This window comes from Salmo trutta, chromosome 24, assembly GCF_901001165.1.
Source record: "Salmo trutta chromosome 24, fSalTru1.1, whole genome shotgun sequence".
Lineage (NCBI taxonomy): Eukaryota > Metazoa > Chordata > Actinopteri > Salmoniformes > Salmonidae > Salmo > Salmo trutta.
The window spans coordinates 39,151,495-39,173,381 of NC_042980.1; the positions used below are offsets into that span (position 1 = coordinate 39,151,495).

At 47.1% G+C, this 21,887-nt stretch overlaps 1 protein-coding gene across 1 annotated transcript in view; it reads left to right on the forward strand.

Moving 5' to 3' along the window:
- Positions 1 to 1,584: 1,584 nt before the first annotated feature.
- The window catches only part of tmtops2b (teleost multiple tissue opsin 2b), a 66,586-nt gene continuing 46,283 nt past the window's right edge, over positions 1,585 to 21,887 (forward strand). Inside the window, exon 1 of the mRNA XM_029712111.1 lies at positions 1,585 to 1,991. Coding sequence (XP_029567971.1) covers positions 1,625 to 1,991 — 367 coding nt within the window. The 5' untranslated portion in view covers positions 1,585 to 1,624. The remainder of the gene's footprint in view (positions 1,992 to 21,887) is intronic.

Consider the following 21,887-nt stretch of genomic DNA (forward strand, 5'->3'; position numbering starts at 1 on the left):
TTCAGAGTTCACTTAGAGTGTCATGGAAGCCTTTTTTTTTTACCCATTTTCTCCCCAATTGGTGGTCTTGTCTCATCGCTACAACTCCCGTATGGCCTCGGGAGAGACGAAGGTCGAGAGCCGTGCATCCTCCAAAACGCAACCCAACCCGCACTGCTTGTTGACACAATGCCCACTTAACCAATGTGTTGAGGAAACACCGTGCACCTGGCAACCGTGTCAGCGTGCACTGCGCCCGGCCAGCCACAGGGGTTGCTGGTGCGCGATGGGACAGGGTCATCCCTGCCCTCCCCTAACCGGGACGACACTGGGCCAATTGTGCGCCGCCCCATGGGTCTCCCGGTCGCGGCCGGCTGCGGCAGAGCCTGGACTCGAACCCAGGATCGTTGCAGTGCCACTCGCGAGCCCCATCACTGCTGTTTTTTTGTCAATGTTCCCAGTGGGCGCACATTGATTGAATCAACGTTGTTTCCACTTCATTTCAATTAAATTGTTGAACCAATTTGGAAAAGATCTTGAAGTGACTGACGGCTGTGCCCAGTGGGTTATTATTGTCACATAATTAAACTGACTTTTCAATGCTTACAACATTTAACCATGGATTATTTGGATTTGGAGGTAAAGTGTCCATTTATGTCTGGAAGTGGGTAAGATTGGCTTTGTATTGCAGAGCGCTGACGGCTAGGGTTCGATGCCAGTCGATTACTCGAGCTGGACAATTTTCTCTCTCTCTCTCGTGACGTAAAATCTGGCTATAATAATCTGCACTGTACTTGGAACCGAGGACTCAGGCTCGCGCGCTCTCACTGATCACTAAATTCAACAGTAGCAAAGGAGCGCGGTACACAAGAACTGAAGATGGGATTTAGATCACAAAAGAGAGCCAACTTTTACAGTCGCCTGGCCATTGAATCAAAAAATAGAAATGGCATACTCTCTTGAACAAAAACATAATACTGTAGGCTAAATCTAAAAGTATTTGGCAAGAAATCTGTCAAACTAAGATAAATGGTTAATGCACTCTTAAAGTATATGGGCCAGCAGTAATATAATGAACAATAATTAATCATGAATTTTAGTAATTTCCTTGCAATTGGGAACAGTGTGTGAAACACGTTACGCACCCACCCTGTGACATTCGAGATTTGTGAATGAACCGTGAAGCCCGCGAGTAACGGCGATGGACACCCGGGACGAGCCTCGCTGCACACCCCGGGATTGCCTTGCACCATCGCCACGCAGTTGAGATATCACCTCCTCCAATCTTCAGTGGAGTTGATGGGACACAGTATCACCACAAGTTTGTTGTGAGCTTGCACTTGTAAGAACGTTATTTGAAAAACAATTTTTTTTAGTAGTCTATTGGATATGTTTTTAACGTAACATAAAATTGTACCGATGGAAAGTAAGAGTAATATTTCACCGTGGATTAACGCGACAAGCTGTAGACTAGTCTATTAAACGGAGGTCTGGACATTCCTGTGAAGCGCTGACATGGGGGGCGAGAGATAGAGAGAGACATGGCCAGGTAATGATGGTGTGAGCTCCGCGCGCACTGCCTGCCCCAACTCAGCCAAACTTCTCCCGACCTGAGTAAGATGAGCGTTCGTGTACATCATCCAGGATGTTTTCTGATCTAGCTGGCCTCAACTACACCTACAACGTCAGCGACGACCCGTTCAGTTTCCTGGACCGGGAATGGCGCGACACGCCGAAAGAGACTCTGTCCAGGACTGGCTTCATCGTGCTCTCCGTGTTCCTGGGCTTGATCATGACCTTCGGCTTCCTCAACAACTTCGTCGTACTGCTTCTCTTCTGCAAGTTTAAAACTCTGCGTACTCCGGTCAACATGCTCCTGCTCAACATCAGCGTGAGCGACATGCTGGTGTGCATGTTCGGCACCACGCTCAGCTTCACCTCCAGTATCAAGGGAAAGTGGCTCCTGGGCCGCCACGGCTGCTTGTGGTATGGCTTCATCAACTCCTGCTTCGGTGAGTCGACCCGAGATGGCGTCTCTACAGCCTAATAAAGGCTGTCAGTGAGAAATTACAGCAAATTGATTAATGTATTATTGGCGGTAAATCTGTTGCCAATTTGTTTCTTGACCACAGACCTGGTGGCATAGCTGGATTTTCCAGTGGCTGTCACCCGAAAGGTTCTGCGTTCAAACTCCAGATGAGGTTTAGTCCCAATACTGCTTGCTCATGGTGAAGAATTTTACAAGAATGTTACTTTTGACTAAAAGTATCAAATTCACTCAACATGTAAATTTAATCCACATTTGTCAGTTTTACTTACTATACTAGGTTGAAGATACTTTAGATGAAGTTATCGCAACATGACATTCAGACAGGATTTAACTTAAACTTTTAAGGCAGCAGGGTAACAAACTTTTTAAAGTTAACTCAACAAATATATTTTTTTACAGAGTAGTAGGGCTGCTGTATATTTACTAAATTAATGGAACTTTCAACTTTTATCATCTTTAAAATGTAATTTCATAGTCCTAAAACGTTTAGCCTGCACTAAAACCTTCAGATGGTTTAGCATGCCCTATTCATGTAGGGTCGTTATATCTGGTCATACTGCAAGAATTTGAACCGCTCTGGCAACTAAATCACTGGGTAGTAGTTTCTTATACTCAAATCAAGTTTTATTTATTTATCTAGGCAAGTCAGTTAAGAACTAATTCTTATTTTCTATGACAGCCTAGCCACATTGGGTTAACTGTCTTGTTCAGGGGCAGAATGACAGATTTTTACCTTGTCCAGCTCGGAGATTAGATCTTGGAATCTTTCGGATATTAGTCCGACGCTCTAACCACTAGGCTACCTGCCGCCCAAGTTGTTGGAATATTATTCTAAATGTCTTCAAATAAGTAATTTTCACAAAAATGAATAGCTAAAAGTTGTTTCCTAAATGTGTCCCCAACTTGTCACAATAATGTCAATGGAGCATTTCGAGTTTGTCTCTGTGTTGATGTCCAGATGCATAATAGCCACTTAGCTACAGGTGTTTCTGACGGTGAGACGGGGGTCGGCTAGAAAGCAGAGCGTAGGTTACAATTCACTGTGTAGTGAAGAAGGCATAGTCTACATCAAGCATACAATATCATCAACGCACTGTATTATAAGCACACAATGCATTGTGTAATAAAACATAGAAGGCAAAGGCTACACTAAGGCATAATAATGATTATTTATTGGACTTATATATACAGTAACGGTTAGATACATTATAAATTATATGGATAAATGTTTGGATTATATATAAATCCATATAATTATTGGATTATACACAGTATATTTACAGTGCCTTTGGAAGGTACTCAGACCTCTAGACATTTTCAACATTTTGTTACTTTACAGCCTTATTTTAAAATTGTTTAAATAAAAAAATGTCCTGAGCAATTTACACACAACACCCCATAATGACAAAGCGAAAACAGGTTTTTAGAAATGTTTGCAAATGTATTAAAAATAAAAATAAAACAGAAATACCTTATTTACATAAGTATTCAGACCCTTTGTTATGAGACTCAGAATTTATCTCAGGTACATCCTGTTTCCATTGATCATCCTTTAGATGTTTCTACAACTTGGAGTTCACCTGTGGTAAATTCAGTTGATTGGACATGATTTGGAAAGGCACACACCTGTCTATATAAGGTCACACAGTTGACAGTGCATGTCAGAGCAAAAACCAAGCCATGAGATTGAAGGAATTGTTCGTAGAGCTCCGAGACAAGATTGTGTCGAAGCACAGATCTGGGGAAGTATACCAAAAAATATCTGCAGCATTGAAGATCCCCAAGAACACAGTGGCCTCCATCATTCTTAAATGGAAGACGTTTGGAACCACCAAGACTCTTCCTAGAGTTGGCCACCCAGCCAAACTGAGCAATCGGGGGAGAAGGGTCTTAGTCAGGGAGGTGACCAAGAACCCCATGGTCACTCTGACAGAGCTCTAGAGATCCTCTGTGGAGATGAAAGAACCTTCTAGAAGGACAACCATCTCTGCAACACTCCACCAATCAGGCCTTTATGGTAGAGTGGCCAGACGGAAGCCACTCCTCAGTAAAAGGCACATGACAGCCCGCTTGGAGTTTGCCAAAAGGCACCTAAAGACTCTCAGACCATGAGAAACAAGATTCTCCGGTCTGATGAAACCAAGATTGAACTCTTTGGCCTGAATGCCAAGCGTCACGTCTGGAGGAAACCTGGCACCATCCCTACGGTGAAGAATGGTGGTGGCAGCATCATGCTGTGGGGATGTTTTTCAGCGGCAGGGACTGGGAGACTAGTCAGAATCGAGGCAAAGATGAACGGCTCAAAGTACAGAGATCCTTGATGAAAACCTGTTACAGAGCACTCAGGACCTCAGACTGGGGAGAAAACTTTTGTGAATTTATATATTGTCCAATCATTAATATTGTTGGGGTTGATATTTACATATTAAATAAACATTTAATTTAATAGTCAGAGTCAGCAGAGCAGAGGTTGCTGTCCTTAATCTCTCAGGGACCACAACAACACAAAAGTGCCATGTGGACTGAGGTTAGAGCTCCAACAAGCACTTAAGACATTATATTTCCTGTAGAGGAGCTTTTAGCCATGTGGGCTGCAGTCTGCAGACTCTTAAGTCTCTCTAGACAGACATATTTTCTCCCCTTCTCCCCTTTTGAAGTGGCCTAGGTCTGGGATTTCTGAGATGACTCCCTTGCTATAACAAGACAGGTGGTTCTGGCTGAGTTTTGGCAAATGTCACAACGAGTTATCTGAATTCTGTGATAACCGTCGCGGCCATTTCCTGGTCTTTACCCTGAACTGAGAGTGGCAGTAACATGGCCATGGTCCACCCATCCGTTGACATACACAAAAGCTATAGGCTCACTGTGGGTGGGAAAAGGGATTGAGGAGTGTGGCTTGAAAGAGAAGAAAGAAAACTCCACATGGTCATGCTTTTCAAGTGCACTACTGACTTTGATTTCATTTATCTCGGTAATGTTATGCAGAAAAACCCATCTTCTCTTGTGTGTTCAATGTGTTCAACTCCATCTAGGCTTTGAAGTAAAACCATTTGCTTTGGGTCATCCGAAATAGCAACCAGGCTAATCAAAGGAATAGCTATTTGTAATGGCATCCGTCACTCTGAGGAGGGCTGCTGGGGAAGCCAAACCACTGGGCACACACTGGTTGAATCAACGTCATTTCCACGTCATTTAAAAAATGATGTTGAATTAATGTGGAATATACATTGCATTGACGTCTGTGCCCAGTGGAAAGGGTCCTTCCGTCTCAAACAGAGTGCAGAGATCCTTGGTAGGAGGTGGCAGAGTGAAGTGAAGAAGTCTGAATGAGAGATTGGGAAAAAAATATGTTCTGGAGCATAGCGTAGAATATAGCAATAGGAATGCATAGTATTGGAGTTGGAGAAGTATTTGGGAAAGGAAATTCTCACTAGAGTAAAAATGTATTCCTGTCATATTAAATAGTTATCTAATCAAATCAAATTGTATTTGTCACATGCACCCTTAACCAACAGTGCAGTTCAAGAAGTAGAATTAAGAAAATATTTACTAAATAAACAAAAGTAAAAAAAATCTAATCAGTCAAAAGGCAACACAAGAACTGTACATAACAATATACAGGGGGAACCGGTACTGAGTCAGTGTACAGGGGTACAGGTTAATCAAGGTCATTTGTAAAGTGACTATGCATAGATAATAAACAGCGAGTAGCAGCAGTGTAAAAACAAAGGGGGGGGTTCAATGTAAATAGACCGGGTCGCCATTTGTTTAGTTGTTCAGCAGTCTTATAGCTTGGGGGTAGAAGGTGTTAAGGAGCCTTTTGGTCCTAGACTTGGCACTCCGGTACCGCTTGCCGTACGGTAGCAGAGAGATCAGTGGAGTGACTGGAGTCTTTGACAATTCTTTGGGCCTTCCTCTGACATCGCCTAGTATATAGGTCCTGGATGTCAGGAATCTTGGCCCCAGTGATGTACCGGGCCGTACATACTACCCTCTGTAGCGCCATACCAGGTGGTAATGCAACCGGTCAGGATGTTCTCGATGGTGCAGCTGCAGAACTTTTTGAGGATCTGGGGACCCATGCCAAATCTTTTCAGTCTCCTGAGGGGGAAAAGGTATTGTCGTGCCCTCTTCACAACTGTCTTGATTTGTTTGGACCGTAGTTTGTTGGTGATGTGGACACCAAGGAACTTGAAACTCTCGACCCGCTCCACTTCAGTCCCGTAGATGTTAATGGGGTCTGTACGGCCCTCCTTTTCCTATAGTCCACAATCAGCTCCTTTGTCTTTCTCACATTAAGAGAGAGGTTGTTGACCTGGCACCACACGGACAGGTCTCTGACCTCCTCCCTATAGGCTGTCTCATCGTTGTCGGTGATCAGGCCTACCACTGTTGTGTCGTCAGCAAACTTAATGATGGTGTTAGAGTCATGTTTGGCCATACAGTCATGGGTCAACAGGGAGTACATGCTCTCTGTTAACCCACGACTACATGGCCAAACACCAAACACTAAGCAGGCACCACTGAGGGCCCCAGTGTTGAGGATCAGCGTTGCAGATGTGTTGTTGCCTACAATTACCACCTGGGGGTGGCCCATCAGGAAGTCCAGGATCCAGTTGCAGAGGGAGGTGTTTAGTCCCAGGGTCCTTAGCTTAGTGATGAGCTTTGAGGGCGCTATGGTATTGAACGCTGAGCTGTAGTCAATGAATAACATTCTCACATAGGTGTTATTTTTATTCAGGTGGGAAAGGGCAGTGTGGAGTGCAATTTAAATTGTGTCATCTGTGGACCTGTTGGAGCGGTATGCGAATTGGAGTGGGTCTAGGGTTTCTGGCATGATTATGTTTATGTGAGCCATGACCAGCCTTTCAGAGCGCTTCATGGCTACCGACGTGAGTGCTACGGGCGGTAATCATTTAGGCAGGTTACCTTTGCTATCTTGGGCACAGGGACTATGGTGGTCTGTTTGAAACATGTAGGTATTACAGACTCTGCCAGGAAGAGTTTGAAAATGTCAGTGAAGATACTTGCTAGTTGGTCCGCGCATGCTTTGAGTACACGTCCTGGTAATCCATCTGGCCCGCATATTTTTTGTGAATGTTGACCTTTTTAAAGGTCTTGCTCACATTGGCTATGGAGAACGTGATCACACAGTCATCCAGAACAGCTGGTGCTCTCATACGTGTCAGTGTTCCTTGCCTCAAAGCGAGCATAAAAGGCATTTTGCTCGTCCCGTAGGAACGAGTGACTGGGCAGCTCGTGGCTGGGCTTCCCTTTGTAGTACCTAATCGTTTTTACGCCCTGCCACATCCAACGAGCGTCAGAGCAGGTGTAGTAGGATTCAATCTAGGAGGCAGTTGTTAACATTATTATAAACATGTACTTTCTTCTTGCTCAGCTCATCTCAGGCCAGTGTATAGATCTACCCGCTGCCTCAGATTTTCATGTTTCTGTGGACTTGAATTCTTGATCTACAGTCACTAAATATGTGTCAGATATTTTCTAACACAAAAGTGAAGAGAACTACATAAGTGAGATTGAAAAATCTTTTAAGGTTGTGTGTATTTTAAAATCATTCAAGGCTATAACGAGTGCGCTGAGAGTCAGAAAGCAAGTTCAGGGAGTGAGTGTTTTAATAAATAAAATAAACAATGAACACCAAACAAACAACGCACCGACATGAAAACAGAGTCAATAACACCTGAGGAAAGAACCAAGGGGAGGGACAGATATAGGGAAGATAATCAAGGAGGTGATGGAGTCCAGGTGAGTGTCATGAGGTGCAGGTGTGCGAGACGATGGTGACAGGTGTGCAGGATAATCAGCAGCCTGAGGCTGGAGAGGGATTATACGTGACAAAGGCAGTCTACCAGTGAATTTTCTGTCCTGCAGTGAAATTGATTCGCATCTCAACTACACACACACACACACACACACACACACAGGAGGAGGAATAATGGTCTGGGGCTGTTTTTCATGGTTCGGGCTAGGCCCCTTAGTTCCATTGAAGGGAAATCGTAACGCTAGAGCATACAGTGACATTCGAGAAAATGCGTCCAAATTTGTGGCAACAGTTTAGGAAAGGCCATTTCCTGTTTAGGAATGACAATGCCCCCTTGCACAAAGCGAGGTCCATACAGAAATGGTTTGTCGAGATCGGTGTGGAATAACTTGACTGGCTTGCACAGAGCCCTGTCCTCAACCTCATCAAAGATCTTTGGGATGAATTGGAACGCCGACTGCGAGCCAGGCCTAATCGCCCAACATCAGTGCCCAACCTCACTAATGCTCTTGTGGCTGAATGGAAGCAAGTCCCCTAAGCAATGTTCCAACATCTAGGAGAAAGCCTTCCCAGAATATTGGAGGCTGTTAAAGCAGCAACGGGGGGATTTTGGAATGATTTTGGAATGAGAGGTTCGAGGAGCAGGTGTCCACATACTTTTGGCCATGTAGTGTACATCCCTGAAATTGCAACAGCGAAGAAACAGCAGATGGATGTCTTCATGAAAAGTGCAGATTGGTTTGAAGTGAATAAAACATTTCCTTCCCTATTCGTTTCCACTCCGTTATCTAACTCAGACAAGCAGGGAATATCTCATTCTTTCCATAAGACCAACCCCAAGGCTTTAAGAAGGAATATTTGAAGATATTCTCGGTTATATCCTCCTTTCTCATTATTCTCACTTCCACTGTGACCGGATGGGACTTTCTCTGAACTCAGGGAACATGTCTTTGGGTCTGGCTGCTTCTTTGACTTTCTACTCTCACAAACATGTGTTTGACAGTCTCTCACTAACATGTCTGTGTTCAACGGTCTGTCACTAACATGTCTGTGTTCAACGGTCTGTCACTAACATGTCTGTCTGTGTTCAACGGTCTCTCACTAACATGTCTGTGTTCAACGGTCTGTCACTAACATGTCTGTGTTCAACGGTCTGTCACTAACATGTCTGTCTGTGTTCAACGGTCTGTCACTAACATGTCTGTCTGTGTTCAACGGTCTGTCACTAACATGTCTGTCTGTGTTCAACGGTCTGTCACTAACATGTCTGTCTGTGTTCAACGGTCTGTCACTAACAGTTCTGTCTGTGTTTGACTGTCTCTCACTAACGTGTCTGTCTGTGTTTGACAGTCTCTCACTAACATGTCTGTGTTCAACGGTCTGTCACTAACATGTCTGTCTGTGTTCAACGGTCTGTCACTAACAGTTCTGTCTGTGTTTGACTGTCTCTCACTAACGTGTCTGTCTGTGTTTGACAGTCTCTCACTAACATGTCTGTGTTCAACGGTCTGTCACTAACATGTCTGTCTGTGTTCAACGGTCTGTCACTAACAGTTCTGTCTGTGTTTGACTGTCTCTCACTAACATGTCTGTCTGTGTTTGACTGTCTCTCACTTACGTGTCTGTCTGTGTTTGACTGTCTCTCACCAACATGTCTGTCTGTGTTTGATGGTCTGTCACTAACAGTTCTGTCTGTGTTTGACTGTCTCTCACTAATATGTCTGTCTGTGTTTGACTGTCTCTCACTAACGTGTCTGTCTGTGTTTGACAGTCTCTCACTAATATGTCTGTCTGTGTTTGACTGTCTCTCACTAACGTGTCTGTCTGTGTTTGACTGTCTCTCACTAACATTGTCTGTGTTTGAAGGTCTCTCACTAACATGTCTGTCTGAGTTTGATGGTCTGTCACTGACATATCTGTCTGTGTTTGACAGGTTCTCACAGGGGGAAACAGCTCAAACACCCAATGAGCTGTGTCATGCTAAAATGAAAATAGTATGAAATAGTGTCGTGAAATTGTAAGAAGATGTGTGCGTGCGTGCGTGTGTGTGCGTGCGTGTGTGTGAGCTGTAAATCAAGATAATTCAATGTATTTTGAAAGATGAGACATTGAGGATTATAATAAATACCACTTTGATGTCATACGAGGAAGCCAAATGTGCAGTTTACATTTCCAAATCATAAAACTCATTGTCATATACATTGTCAACGTTTATGGTCACTATGTTTGATGTACAGTTACAAGATGACATGGCTTCGTACCCTGGGTTGTTCTGAACAATATGTTTGTTTATTGTGAAGAAAATATGCTGCTGATGCACGCACCTGAATGCACTCATCATGACTCCTCTCTATGTGCACCAAAATGACCATCTGTTTCTCTGAATTGCCATGTGAACGCCTAACACTGTACGATTGTATTTTATAACTTAGCTAGTCATGTTGGCAATAGAACAAGCTTTCAAATCATGCCCTCCTGACCCAGAATGCCAGTTTTTGGATTGCGTAAACAACAACAGTAATTGTGTGCTGGCGGTGATGTAGGGTTGTGTTCCAAACAAAACAACTATAAGTGTACGTGCTCTAGTTCCTCAACAACACAGCTAGGAGAGAAACAAATATAGAGAGAGAGTTGAAGACTCTTCTTTGAGTCATAAAAGTGCATTCAAATGACTTAGGAGCTGCACACTTTGGAGAGGGGTTGTCACGTATGATGGCCTCTAGGTCACTCTCTGGCCTCTAGGTCACTCTCTGGCCTCTAGGTCACTCTCTGGCCTCTAGGTCACTCTCTGGCCTCTAGGTCACCAGACTGCTGATTGTTACGCACACCTGTCACCATCGTCACGCGCAACACCTCTTGTTGACACTCACCTTGACTTCATCACCTCCTTGATTACCTGCCCTATTTATGTCCCACCCTTTGGTTCCTTCCCCAGGCGTTATTGTTTCTGTGTCTGTTTCATGTCGGTTCATGTTCGTTTATATATTAAATGTTTTCACTTCCTGAACTTGCTTCCTGACTCTCAGCGTACATTGTTATAAGGGTGTGGCCACTTAGTCCTCAAACGTATCACTCAAACCCTCGTAATTGTTTTGTCTTATGTTACACCTACCCCACATGTTCCAGGATATTGTTATCATGTTACTGAATGCATCCAAAGTATTTTCAGATTTCGTTATCATCATATGCGGCAAAAAGTACAGTAAATGTAAAATGCATGTAAAATAAACAGTGTAAAGTTTGGATTCAGTCTTGTGTCAGGTGAACTGTTGTGTACTCACATTTGGTCTAGTAATTTTCCCATTATCTCTAAACTGTTGCCTTTCAATTATTACCATGGTTATGCATATGCTTTTCATATTTCTTCTGTAGAAACATTTAAATATAGCCCTATCCATATAGGCCAATTCCCAAGAGTGTAAAGGGTTAATGACGTCTAGTTACTTAATGACTTGTAAATACTTAATGACTTCACACAATTTTACGTCAGATATAATAGCGCCTCTGGCCAATATTGACCAATTACAGACTTTGGAAGACTATTACAGTCTATTAACCAATTTCCGTATTTTAAAAGCTTAAACTAAAACAGAATCCACATGCTTATTAGGAATGCCTCTGAACATTATTGCTTGTTCAGAAGCAGAAATATGGCATTCATATCTGAAGTTGGCCAAGTTCATATCTATGTATGACTTATCCAATGTTTGTCTCTGACACTGTCTTTTCCCACCAATTAAAACAGTTCTCACTTCATCACTCCATACTCTCCCCTCCCTCACTCTTGGCTCTTTACCACTCTACAGTTCATTTACTGTCCATTCTTCATGTCACACACACACACACACACACACACACACACACACACACACACACACACACACACACACACACACACACACACACACACACACAACATTTGTTCTTAACTGACTTGCCTAGTTAAATAAAGGTAAAATAAATATTTAAAAAAACACACGCACACACTGTTTTGGATGGGGATTGACTGAAGTGGGTTGGAGAGATGGAAATGAAATAGATGGAGAAGAGAAAGGGTGAGAAAGGTAGAGGAGTGGTTAGAGGAGAGGGGTGGATAGAGGAGATGGGTGGTTAGAGGAGATGGGTGGTTAGAGGAGAGGGGTGGATAGAGGAGATGGGTGGTTAGAGGAGATGGGTGGTTAGAGGAGAGGGGTGGTTAGAGGAGAGGGGTGGATAGAGGAGATGGGTGGTTAGAGGAGATGGGTGGTTAGAGGAGAGGGGTGGTTAGAGGAGAGGGGTGGATAGAGGAGAGGGGTGGTTAGAGGAGAGGGGTGGATAGAGGAGATGGGTGGTTAGAGGAGAGGGGTGGTTAGAGGAGAGGGGTGGTTAGAGGAGAGGGGTGGTTAGAGGAGAGGGGTGGATAGAGGAGAGGGGTGGATAGAGGAGAGGGGTGGATAGAGGAGATGGGTGGATAGAGGAGATGGGTGGTTAGAGGAGAGGGGTGGTTAGAGGAGAGGGGTGGATAGAGGAGAGGGGTGGATAGAGGAGAGGGGTGGATAGAGGAGAGGGGTGGATAGAGGAGATGGGTGGTTAGAGGAGAGGGGTGGTTAGAGGAGATGGGTGGTTAGAGGAGAGGGGTGGATAGAGGAGATGGGTGGTTAGAGGAGATGGGTGGTTAGAGGAGATGGGTGGTTAGAGGAGATGGGTGGTTAGAGGAGATGGGTGGTTAGAGGAGAGGGGTGGTTAGAGGAGAGGGGTGGATAGAGGAGAGGGGTGGATAGAGGAGATGGGTGGTTAGAGGAGAGGGGTGGATAGAGGAGAGGGGTGGATAGAGGAGATGGGTGGTTAGAGGAGAGGGGTGGATAGAGGAGAGGGGTGGATAGAGGAGAGGGGTGGATAGAGGAGATGGGTGGATAGAGGAGAGGGGTGGATAGAGGAGATGGGTGGTTAGAGGAGAGGGGTGGATAGAGGAGATGGGTGGTTAGAGGAGAGGGGTGGATAGAGGAGAGGGGTGGATAGAGGAGAGGAGTGGTTAGAGGAGATGGGTGGTTAGAGGAGAGGGGTGGTTAGAGGAGAGGGGTGGTTAGAGGAGAGGGGTGGATAGAGGAGAGGGGTGGATAGAGGAGAGGGGTGGATAGAGGAGATGGGTGGTTAGAGGAGAGGGGTGGTTAGAGGAGATGGGTGGTTAGAGGAGAGGGGTGGATAGAGGAGATGGGTGGTTAGAGGAGATGGGTGGTTAGAGGAGATGGGTGGTTAGAGGAGATGGGTGGTTAGAGGAGATGGGTGGTTAGAGGAGATGGGTGGTTAGAGGAGATGGGTGGTTAGAGGAGATGGGTGGTTAGAGGAGAGGGGTGGTTAGAGGAGAGGGGTGGATAGAGGAGAGGGGTGGTTAGAGGAGAGGGGTGGATAGAGGAGAGGGGTGGATAGAGGAGATGGGTGGTTAGAGGAGAGGGGTGGATAGAGGAGAGGGGTGGATAGAGGAGAGGGGTGGATAGAGGAGATTGGTGGATAGAGGAGAGGGGTGGATAGAGGAGATGGGTGGTTAGAGGAGAGGGGTGGATAGAGGAGATGGGTGGTTAGAGGAGAGGGGTGGATAGAGGAGAGGGGTGGATAGAGGAGAGGAGTGGTTAGAGGAGATGGGTGGTTAGAGGAGATGGGTGGTTAGAGGAGAGGGGTGGATAGAGGAGAGGGGTGGATAGAGGAGAGGGGTGGATAGAGGAGATGGGTGGTTAGAGGAGAGGGGTGGTTAGAGGAGATGGGTGGTTAGAGGAGAGGGGTGGATAGAGGAGATGGGTGGTTAGAGGAGATGGGTGGTTAGAGGAGATGGGTGGTTAGAGGAGATGGGTGGTTAGAGGAGATGGGTGGTTAGAGGAGATGGGTGGTTAGAGGAGATGGGTGGTTAGAGGAGATGGGTGGTTAGAGGAGAGGGGTGGTTAGAGGAGAGGGGTGGATAGAGGAGAGGGGTGGATAGAGGAGATGGGTGGTTAGAGGAGAGGGGTGGATAGAGGAGAGGGGTGGATAGAGGAGATGGGTGGTTAGAGGAGAGGGGTGGATAGAGGAGAGGGGTGGATAGAGGAGAGGGGTGGATAGAGGAGATGGGTGGATAGAGGAGAGGGGTGGATAGAGGAGATGGGTGGTTAGAGGAGAGGGGTGGATAGAGGAGATGGGTGGTTAGAGGAGAGGGGTGGATAGAGGAGAGGGGTGGATAGAGGAGAGGAGTGGTTAGAGGAGATGGGTGGTTAGAGGAGATGGGTGGTTAGAGGAGAGGGGTGGATAGAGGAGAGGGGTGGATAGAGGAGAGGGGTGGATAGAGGAGATGGGTGGATAGAGGAGAGGGGTGGATAGAGGAGATGGGTGGATAGAGGAGAGGGGTGGATAGAGGAGATGGGTGGTTAGAGGAGAGGGGTGGATAGAGGAGATGGGTGGTTAGAGGAGAGGGGTGGATAGAGGAGAGGGGTGGATAGAGGAGAGGGGTGGTTAGAGGAGATGGGTGGTTAGAGGAGATGGGTGGTTAGAGGAGAGGGGTGGATAGAGGAGAGGGGTGGATAGAGGAGAGGGGTGGATAGAGGAGATGGGTGGTTAGAGGAGAGGGGTGGTTAGAGGAGATGGGTGGTTAGAGGAGAGGGGTGGATAGAGGAGATGGGTGGTTAGAGGAGATGGGTGGTTAGAGGAGATGGGTGGTTAGAGGAGATGGGTGGTTAGAGGAGATGGGTGGTTAGAGGAGAGGGGTGGTTAGAGGAGAGGGGTGGATAGAGGAGAGGGGTGGATAGAGGAGATGGGTGGTTAGAGGAGAGGGGTGGATAGAGGAGAGGGGTGGATAGAGGAGATGGGTGGTTAGAGGAGAGGGGTGGATAGAGGAGAGGGGTGGATAGAGGAGAGGGGTGGATAGAGGAGAGGGGTGGATAGAGGAGAGGGGTGGATAGAGGAGATGGGTGGTTAGAGGAGAGGGGTGGATAGAGGAGATGGGTGGTTAGAGGAGAGGGGTGGATAGAGGAGAGGGGTGGATAGAGGAGAGGAGTGGTTAGAGGAGATGGGTGGTTAGAGGAGATGGGTGGTTAGAGGAGAGGGGTGGATAGAGGAGAGGGGTGGATAGAGGAGAGGGGTGGATAGAGGAGATGGGTGGATAGAGGAGAGGGGTGGATAGAGGAGATGGGTGGATAGAGGAGAGGGGTGGATAGAGGAGAGGGGTGGTTAGAGGAGAGGGGTGGATAGAGGAGATGGGTGGTTAGAGGAGAGGGGTGGATAGAGGAGAGGGGTGGATAGAGGAGAGGAGTGGTTAGAGGAGATGGGTGGTTAGAGGAGATGGGTGGTTAGAGGAGAGGGGTGGTTAGAGGAGAGGGGTGGTTAGAGGAGATGGGTGGTTAGAGGAGAGGAGTGGTTAGAGGAGAGGGGTGGATAGAGGAGAGGGGTGGATAGAGGAGAGGGGTGGATAGAGGAGAGGGGTGGATAGAGGAGAGGGGTGGATAGAGGAGAGGGGTGGATAGAGGAGATGGGTGGTTAGAGGAGAGGGGTGGATAGAGGAGAGGGGTGGATAGAGGAGATGGGTGGTTAGAGGAGAGGGGTGGATAGAGGAGATGGGTGGTTAGAGGAGAGGGGTGGATAGAGGAGATGGGTGGTTAGAGGAGAGGGGTGGTTAGAGGAGAGGAGTGGTTAGAGGAGATGGGTGGTTAGAGGAGATGGGTGGTTAGAGGAGAGGGGTGGTTAGAGGAGAGGAGTGGTTAGAGGAGAGGGGTGGATAGAGGAGATGGGTGGTTAGAGGAGAGGGGTGGTTAGAGGAGAGGAGTGGTTAGAGGAGATGGGTGGTTAGAGGAGATGGGTGGTTAGAGGAGAGGGGTGGTTAGAGGAGAGGAGTGGTTAGAGGAGATGGGTGGTTAGAGGAGAGGGGTGGTTAGAGGAGAGGGGTGGTTAGAGGAGAGGGGTGGTTAGAGGAGAGGAGTGGTTAGAGGAGATGGGTGGTTAGAGGAGAGGGGTGGTTAGAGGAGAGGGGTGGTTAGAGGAGAGGGGTGGTTAGAGGAGATGGGTGGTTAGAGGAGAGGGGTGGTTAGAGGAGAGGAGTGGTTAGAGGAGATGGGTGGTTAGAGGAGAGGGGTGGTTAGAGGAGAGGGGTGGTTAGAGGAGAGGGGTGGTTAGAGGAGAGGGGTGGATAGAGGAGATGGGTGGTTAGAAAAGATGGGTGGTTAGAGGAGATGGGTGGCAGACAGGGACTGGGGTGGTTAGAGGAGATGGGTGGTTAGAGGAGAGGGGTGGTTAGAGGAGATCGGGGTGGTTAGAGGAGAGGGGTGGTTAGAGGAGAGGGGTGGTTAGAGGAGATGGGTGGTTAGAGGAGAGGGGTGGTTAGAGGAGAGGAGTGGTTAGAGGAGATGGGTGGTTAGAGGAGAGGGGTGGTTAGAGGAGAGGGGTGGTTAGAGGAGAGGGGTGGTTAGAGGAGAGGGGTGGATAGAGGAGATGGGTGGTTAGAGGAGAGGGGTGGTTAGAGGAGAGGGGTGGTTAGAGGAGATGGGTGGATAGAGGAGAGGGGTGGATAGAGGAGAGGGGTGGATAGAGGAGATGGGTGGTTAGAGGAGATGGGTGGTTAGAGGAGATGGGTGGTTAGAAAAGATGGGTGGTTAGAGGAGATGGGTGGCAGACAGGGAGAGGGGTGCTTAGAGGAGAGGGGTGGTTAGAGGAGATGGGTGGCAGACAGGGACTGGGGTGGATAGAGGAGATGGGTGGTTAGAGGAGATGGGTGGATAGAGGAGAGGGGTGGTTAGAGGAGATGGGTGGCAGACAGGGAGATGGGTGGATAGAGGAGATTGGTGGATAGAGGAGATGGGTGGTTAGAGGAGATGGGTGGCAGACAGGGACAGGGGTGGTTAGAGGGGATGGGTGGTTAGAGGAGATGGATGGCAGACAGGGACAGGGGTGGTTAGAGGGGATGGGTGGTTAGAGGAGATGGATGGCAGACAGGGACAGGGGTGGTTAGAGGAGATGGATGGCAGACAGGGACAGGGGTGGTTAGAGGAGATGGATGGCAGACAGGGACAGGGGTGGTTAGAGGAGATGGATGGCAGACAGGGACAGGGGTGGTTAGAGGGGATGGGTGGTTAGAGGAGATGGATGGCAGACAGGGACAGGGGTGGTTAGAGGGGATGGGTGGTTAGAGGAGATGGATGGCAGACAGGGACAGGGGTGGTTAGAGGAGATGGATGGCAGACAGGGACAGGGGTGGTTAGAGGAGATGGATGGCAGACAGGGACAGGGGTGGTTAGAGGGGATGGATGGCAGACAGGGACAGGGGTGGTTAGAGGAGATGGATGGCAGACAGGGACAGGGGTGGTTAGAGGGGATGGGTGGTTAGAGGAGATGGATGGCAGACAGGGACAGGGGTGGTTAGAGGGGATGGGTGGTTAGAGGAGATGGATGGCAGACAGGGACAGGGGTGGTTAGAGGGGATGGATGGCAGACAGGGACAGGGGTGGTTAGAGGAGATGGATGGCAGACAGGGACAGGGGTGGTTAGAGGGGATGGATGGCAGACAGGGACAGGGGTGGTTAGAGGGGATGGGTGGTTAGAGGAGATGGATGGCAGACAGGGACAGGGGTGGTTAGAGGGGATGGATGGCAGACAGGGACAGGGGTGGTTAGAGGGGATGGGTGGTTAGAGGAGATGGATGGCAGACAGGGACAGGGGTGGTTAGAGGAGATGGATGGCAGACAGGGACAGGGGTGGTTAGAGGAGATGGATGGCAGACAGGGACAGGGGTGGTTAGAGGAGATGGATGGCAGACAGGGACAGGGGTGGTTAGAGGGGATGGATGGCAGACAGGGACAGGGGTGGTTAGAGGGGATGGGTGGTTAGAGGAGATGGATGGCAGACAGGGACAGGGGTGGTTAGAGGGGATGGATGGCAGACAGGGACAGGGGTGGTTAGAGGGGATGGGTGGTTAGAGGAGATGGATGGCAGACAGGGACAGGGGTGGTTAGAGGAGATGGATGGCAGACAGGGACAGGGGTGGTTAGAGGAGATGGATGGCAGACAGGGACAGGGGTGGTTAGAGGAGATGGGTGGTTAGAGGAGATGGATGGCAGACAGGGACAGGGGTGGTTAGAGGAGATGGGTGGTTAGAGGAGATGGATGGCAGACAGGGACAGGGGTGGTTAGAGGAGATGGATGGCAGACAGGGACAGGGGTGGTTAGAGGATATCGGTGGTTAGAGGATATGGATGGTTTTGGCTGTAAACAGCAAAAGGTGAAGACCTTAGATTGTTCATCTCTCCTACACAATGCACTCTACAGGGTAAGAATGAGGGAAGATCCTAGTACAATGCCCTTTGTACAACACACATGCATGCTTGCAAGCACACATAGACACACACAAAAAACACACACAGACATGTGCGACAGGGTAATCTCTGTTTTCTACATCCAGATTATAGGCAGAATAGGTCTCAGCTGCAAGGGAGGACAGATAAGTCTCTATAATGATCAATTTTATGGCCTTAGATATTGACAGTAAACCTCCTCCACCCAGCTGTGGCAGAAAAACATATTTTCTCGGTTTCTGATTTGCTGGAATTCAATCAAATTTGCACAGCGGGAGACCTGGCACTGCCAAAAAATTCACATAATTGCCTGCCCAACATCAAAGTGCATTTTTAGTAATCAGAGCGAGCCAGGCAGAGGCAGAGGTTTTAATGGCCAGATAGTGGGACAGGGCCCTTCCCATCAAAGACTGTCAGATATATATCCTGGTTGTTTATTTCAGGATATATACCACATTTAAGGTGCAGGCTAAATAACTGCTTAAATGCCCATAGAATGTTAATGAAGAACCCTTCAAACCACTGGTAACCCAACAGAACCCCACAGTGCTGGAGGATTTTCTGCGGTAAAACTCTGCAGAGAAAAACTCAGAGAACAAAAAACTGTGTCACATCTGTTACATCACTCCTTAAAACAGAGTTAAGTAGTCAGGAGGAATGAACATTGACAAATAAACACAAAGTTAAATAAACACCAATAAAAGTTGACATGTACAGTCGTGGCCAAAAGTTTTGAGAATGACACAAATATTAATTTCCACAAAGTTTGCTGCTTCAGTGTCTTTAGATATTTTTGTCAGATGTTACTATGGAATAATTAAGTATAATTACAAGCATTTCATAAGTGTCAAAGGCTTTTATTGACAATTATATGAAGTTGATGCAGAGTCAATATTTGCAGTGTTGACCCTTCTTTTTCAAGACCTCTGCAATCCGCCCTGGCATGTTGTCAATTAACTTCTGGGCCACATCCTGACTGATGGCAGCCCATTCTTGCATAAACAATGCTTGGAGTTTGTCAGAATTTGTGGATTTTGTTTGTCCACCCGCCTCTTGAGGATTGACCACAAGTTCTCAATGGGGTTAAGGTCTGGGGAGTTTCCTGGCCATGGACCCAAAATATCTATGTTTTGTTCCCCGAGCCACTTAGTTATCACTTTTGCCTTATGGCAAGGTGCTCCATCATGTCACCAAACTGTTCCTGGATGGTTGGGAGAAGTTGCTCTCGGAGGATGTGTTGGTACCATTCTTTATTCATGGTTGTGTTCTTAGGCAAAATTGTGAGTGAGCCCACTCCCTTGGCTGAGAAGCAACCCCACACATGAATGGTCTCAGGATGCTTTGCTGTTGGCATGACACAGGACTGATGGTAGCGCTCACCTTGTCTTCTCCGGACAAGCTTTTTTCCGGATGCCCCAAACAATTGGAAAGGGGATTCATCAGAGAAAATGACTTTACCCCAGTCCTCAGCAGTCCAATCCCCGTTCCTTTGGCAGAATATCCGTCTGTCCCTGATGTTTTTCCTGGAGAGAAGTGACTTCTTTGCTGCCCTTCTTGACACCAGGCCATCCTCCAAAAGTCTTTGCCTCACTGTGCGTGCAGATGCACTCACACCTGCCTGCTGCCATTCCTGAGCAGGCTCTGTACTGGTGGTGCCCCTATCCCGCAGCTGAATCAACTTTAGGAGACGGTCCTGGCGCTTGCTGGACTTTCTTGGGCACCCTGAAGCCTTCTTCACCACAATTGAACCGCTCTCCTTGAAGTTCTTGATGATCCGATAAATGGTTGATTTAGGTGCAATCTTACTGGCAGCAATATCCTTGCATGTGAAGCCCTTTTTGTGCAAAGCAATGATGACGGCACGTGTTTCCTTGCAGGTAACCATGTTTGACAGAGGAACAACAATGATTCCAAGCACCACCCTCCTTTTGAAGCTTCCAGTCTGTTACTCAAACTCAATCAGCATGACAGAGTGATCTCCAGCCTTGTCCTCGTCAAAACTCACACCTGTGTTAACAAGAGAATCACTGACATGATGTCGGCTGGTCCTTTTGTGGCAGGGCTGAAATCCAGTGGAAATGTTTTTGGGGGATTCAGTTAATTTGCATGGCAAAGAGGGACTTTGCAATTAATTGCAATTCATCTGATCACTCTTCATAACATGCTGGAGTATATGCAAATTGCCATCATACAAACTGAGGCAGCAGATTTTGTGAAAATTAATATTTGTGTCATTCTCAAAGCTTTTGGCCACGACTGTAGTGTCACCCATCATTACTATTTAGGGAGAGAAGCTATGGCTTCAGTTGTACCACAACTGATCTGCTGGTCTTTGAGAGTGCTGCGTAGTTGGTGCAGTGTTCCAGGGGTGGGCAAAGTTTTTGGCTCGAGGGCCACATCGGGATTTAGAAACAGAGGGCCGTACGTATTTTTTAAAATCGATTTGTTATTCGAAATCAGTTTGCAGTCCAGAAAAAGGGAAGTTATTTGAAAATACACAGCGTATACCAAACATCAGGAACACCTTCCTAATATTGAGTTGCAACAAGGATGTTGGCCCATGTTGACTCAAATGCTTCACACAGTTGTGTCAAGTTGGCCGGATGTCCTTTGGGTGGTGGACTATTCTTGTTACACACGGGAAACTATTGAGCGTGAAAACCCCAGCAGCGTTGCAGTTCTTGACACAAACCAGTGCGCCTGGCACCTACTACCATACCACGTTAAAGGTACATAAATATGTTGTCTTGCCCATTCACCCTGAATGGCACACATACACAGTCCATGTCTCCTCCCCTTCATCTACACTGATTGAAGTGGATTTAACAAGTGACATCAATTAGGGATCCTAGCCTTCACCTGGTCAGTCTATGTCATGGAATGACACAATTAAGCACTATTATACATTTATATGTAGTTTTGTTAAGTATTTAAAACTATGCTGTAGCTTCCGCAGTATTAGACAGGAGTACTCTGTATTATGTAGTATTACACACAGACTAATGACTCCTCCTCTTTTGGTTACTGGCCCAACACTCTAACCACTAGGCACTGCCGCCCCATCGCCATGCCTACATTTATAATGTACTGATGATGATGATGATGATGCATCTAGCAGCATTATTATTATTATCATTATCATCATCATTGACCCCTAAACTCTGTCTTGGAAGGGAAGCTTCCCCTGATGAGTTAGCTGACTGGGGACAGTCCATGGCTTTGGCTGACTGTGGCAGTTTCACCAAGATTAAGCTCATTGTTCAGATCATCAAACACACTCTCTGTCTTCAGCTCTCCTACAGAGTCCTTGGAATAACCCGTAGTTGTCCAACGTAGATTGTTTTTCTCTGTAAACTTTATGTACCCCAAAACACAATCGATAGAAGCTCCAATACATAATGATTATATTGCACATGGAATGTTTCTTTTTAGGCTTTGATTTACTGAAACCCTATCTTAGTCCTGCAATCGGGAAGGAAGCACGAAACACTGCAACGAATAAGCTTTGATTCACGATTTGGGGCTCTTGGTTGAACAGGTGACTTGTTTTTTGCTGTTCACTGTTAAGGTGAACAGTGGATTGTCAACAATAGTCAATGTAGGTAATCGACAGAAGAAGAAATTCTAACCAATGTCATAGCTGCTGCTTTCTTAACGCAACCGCTATAGAGGCAGGTTTCCTGAGGACACAGCAGTCTGTTAACATAAAGTGGGTGGCAGGTAGCCTAGCGGTTAAGTCTGTTAGCGGTTAAGTCTGTTAGCATATAGTGGACGGAAGGTAGCCTAGCGGTTAAGT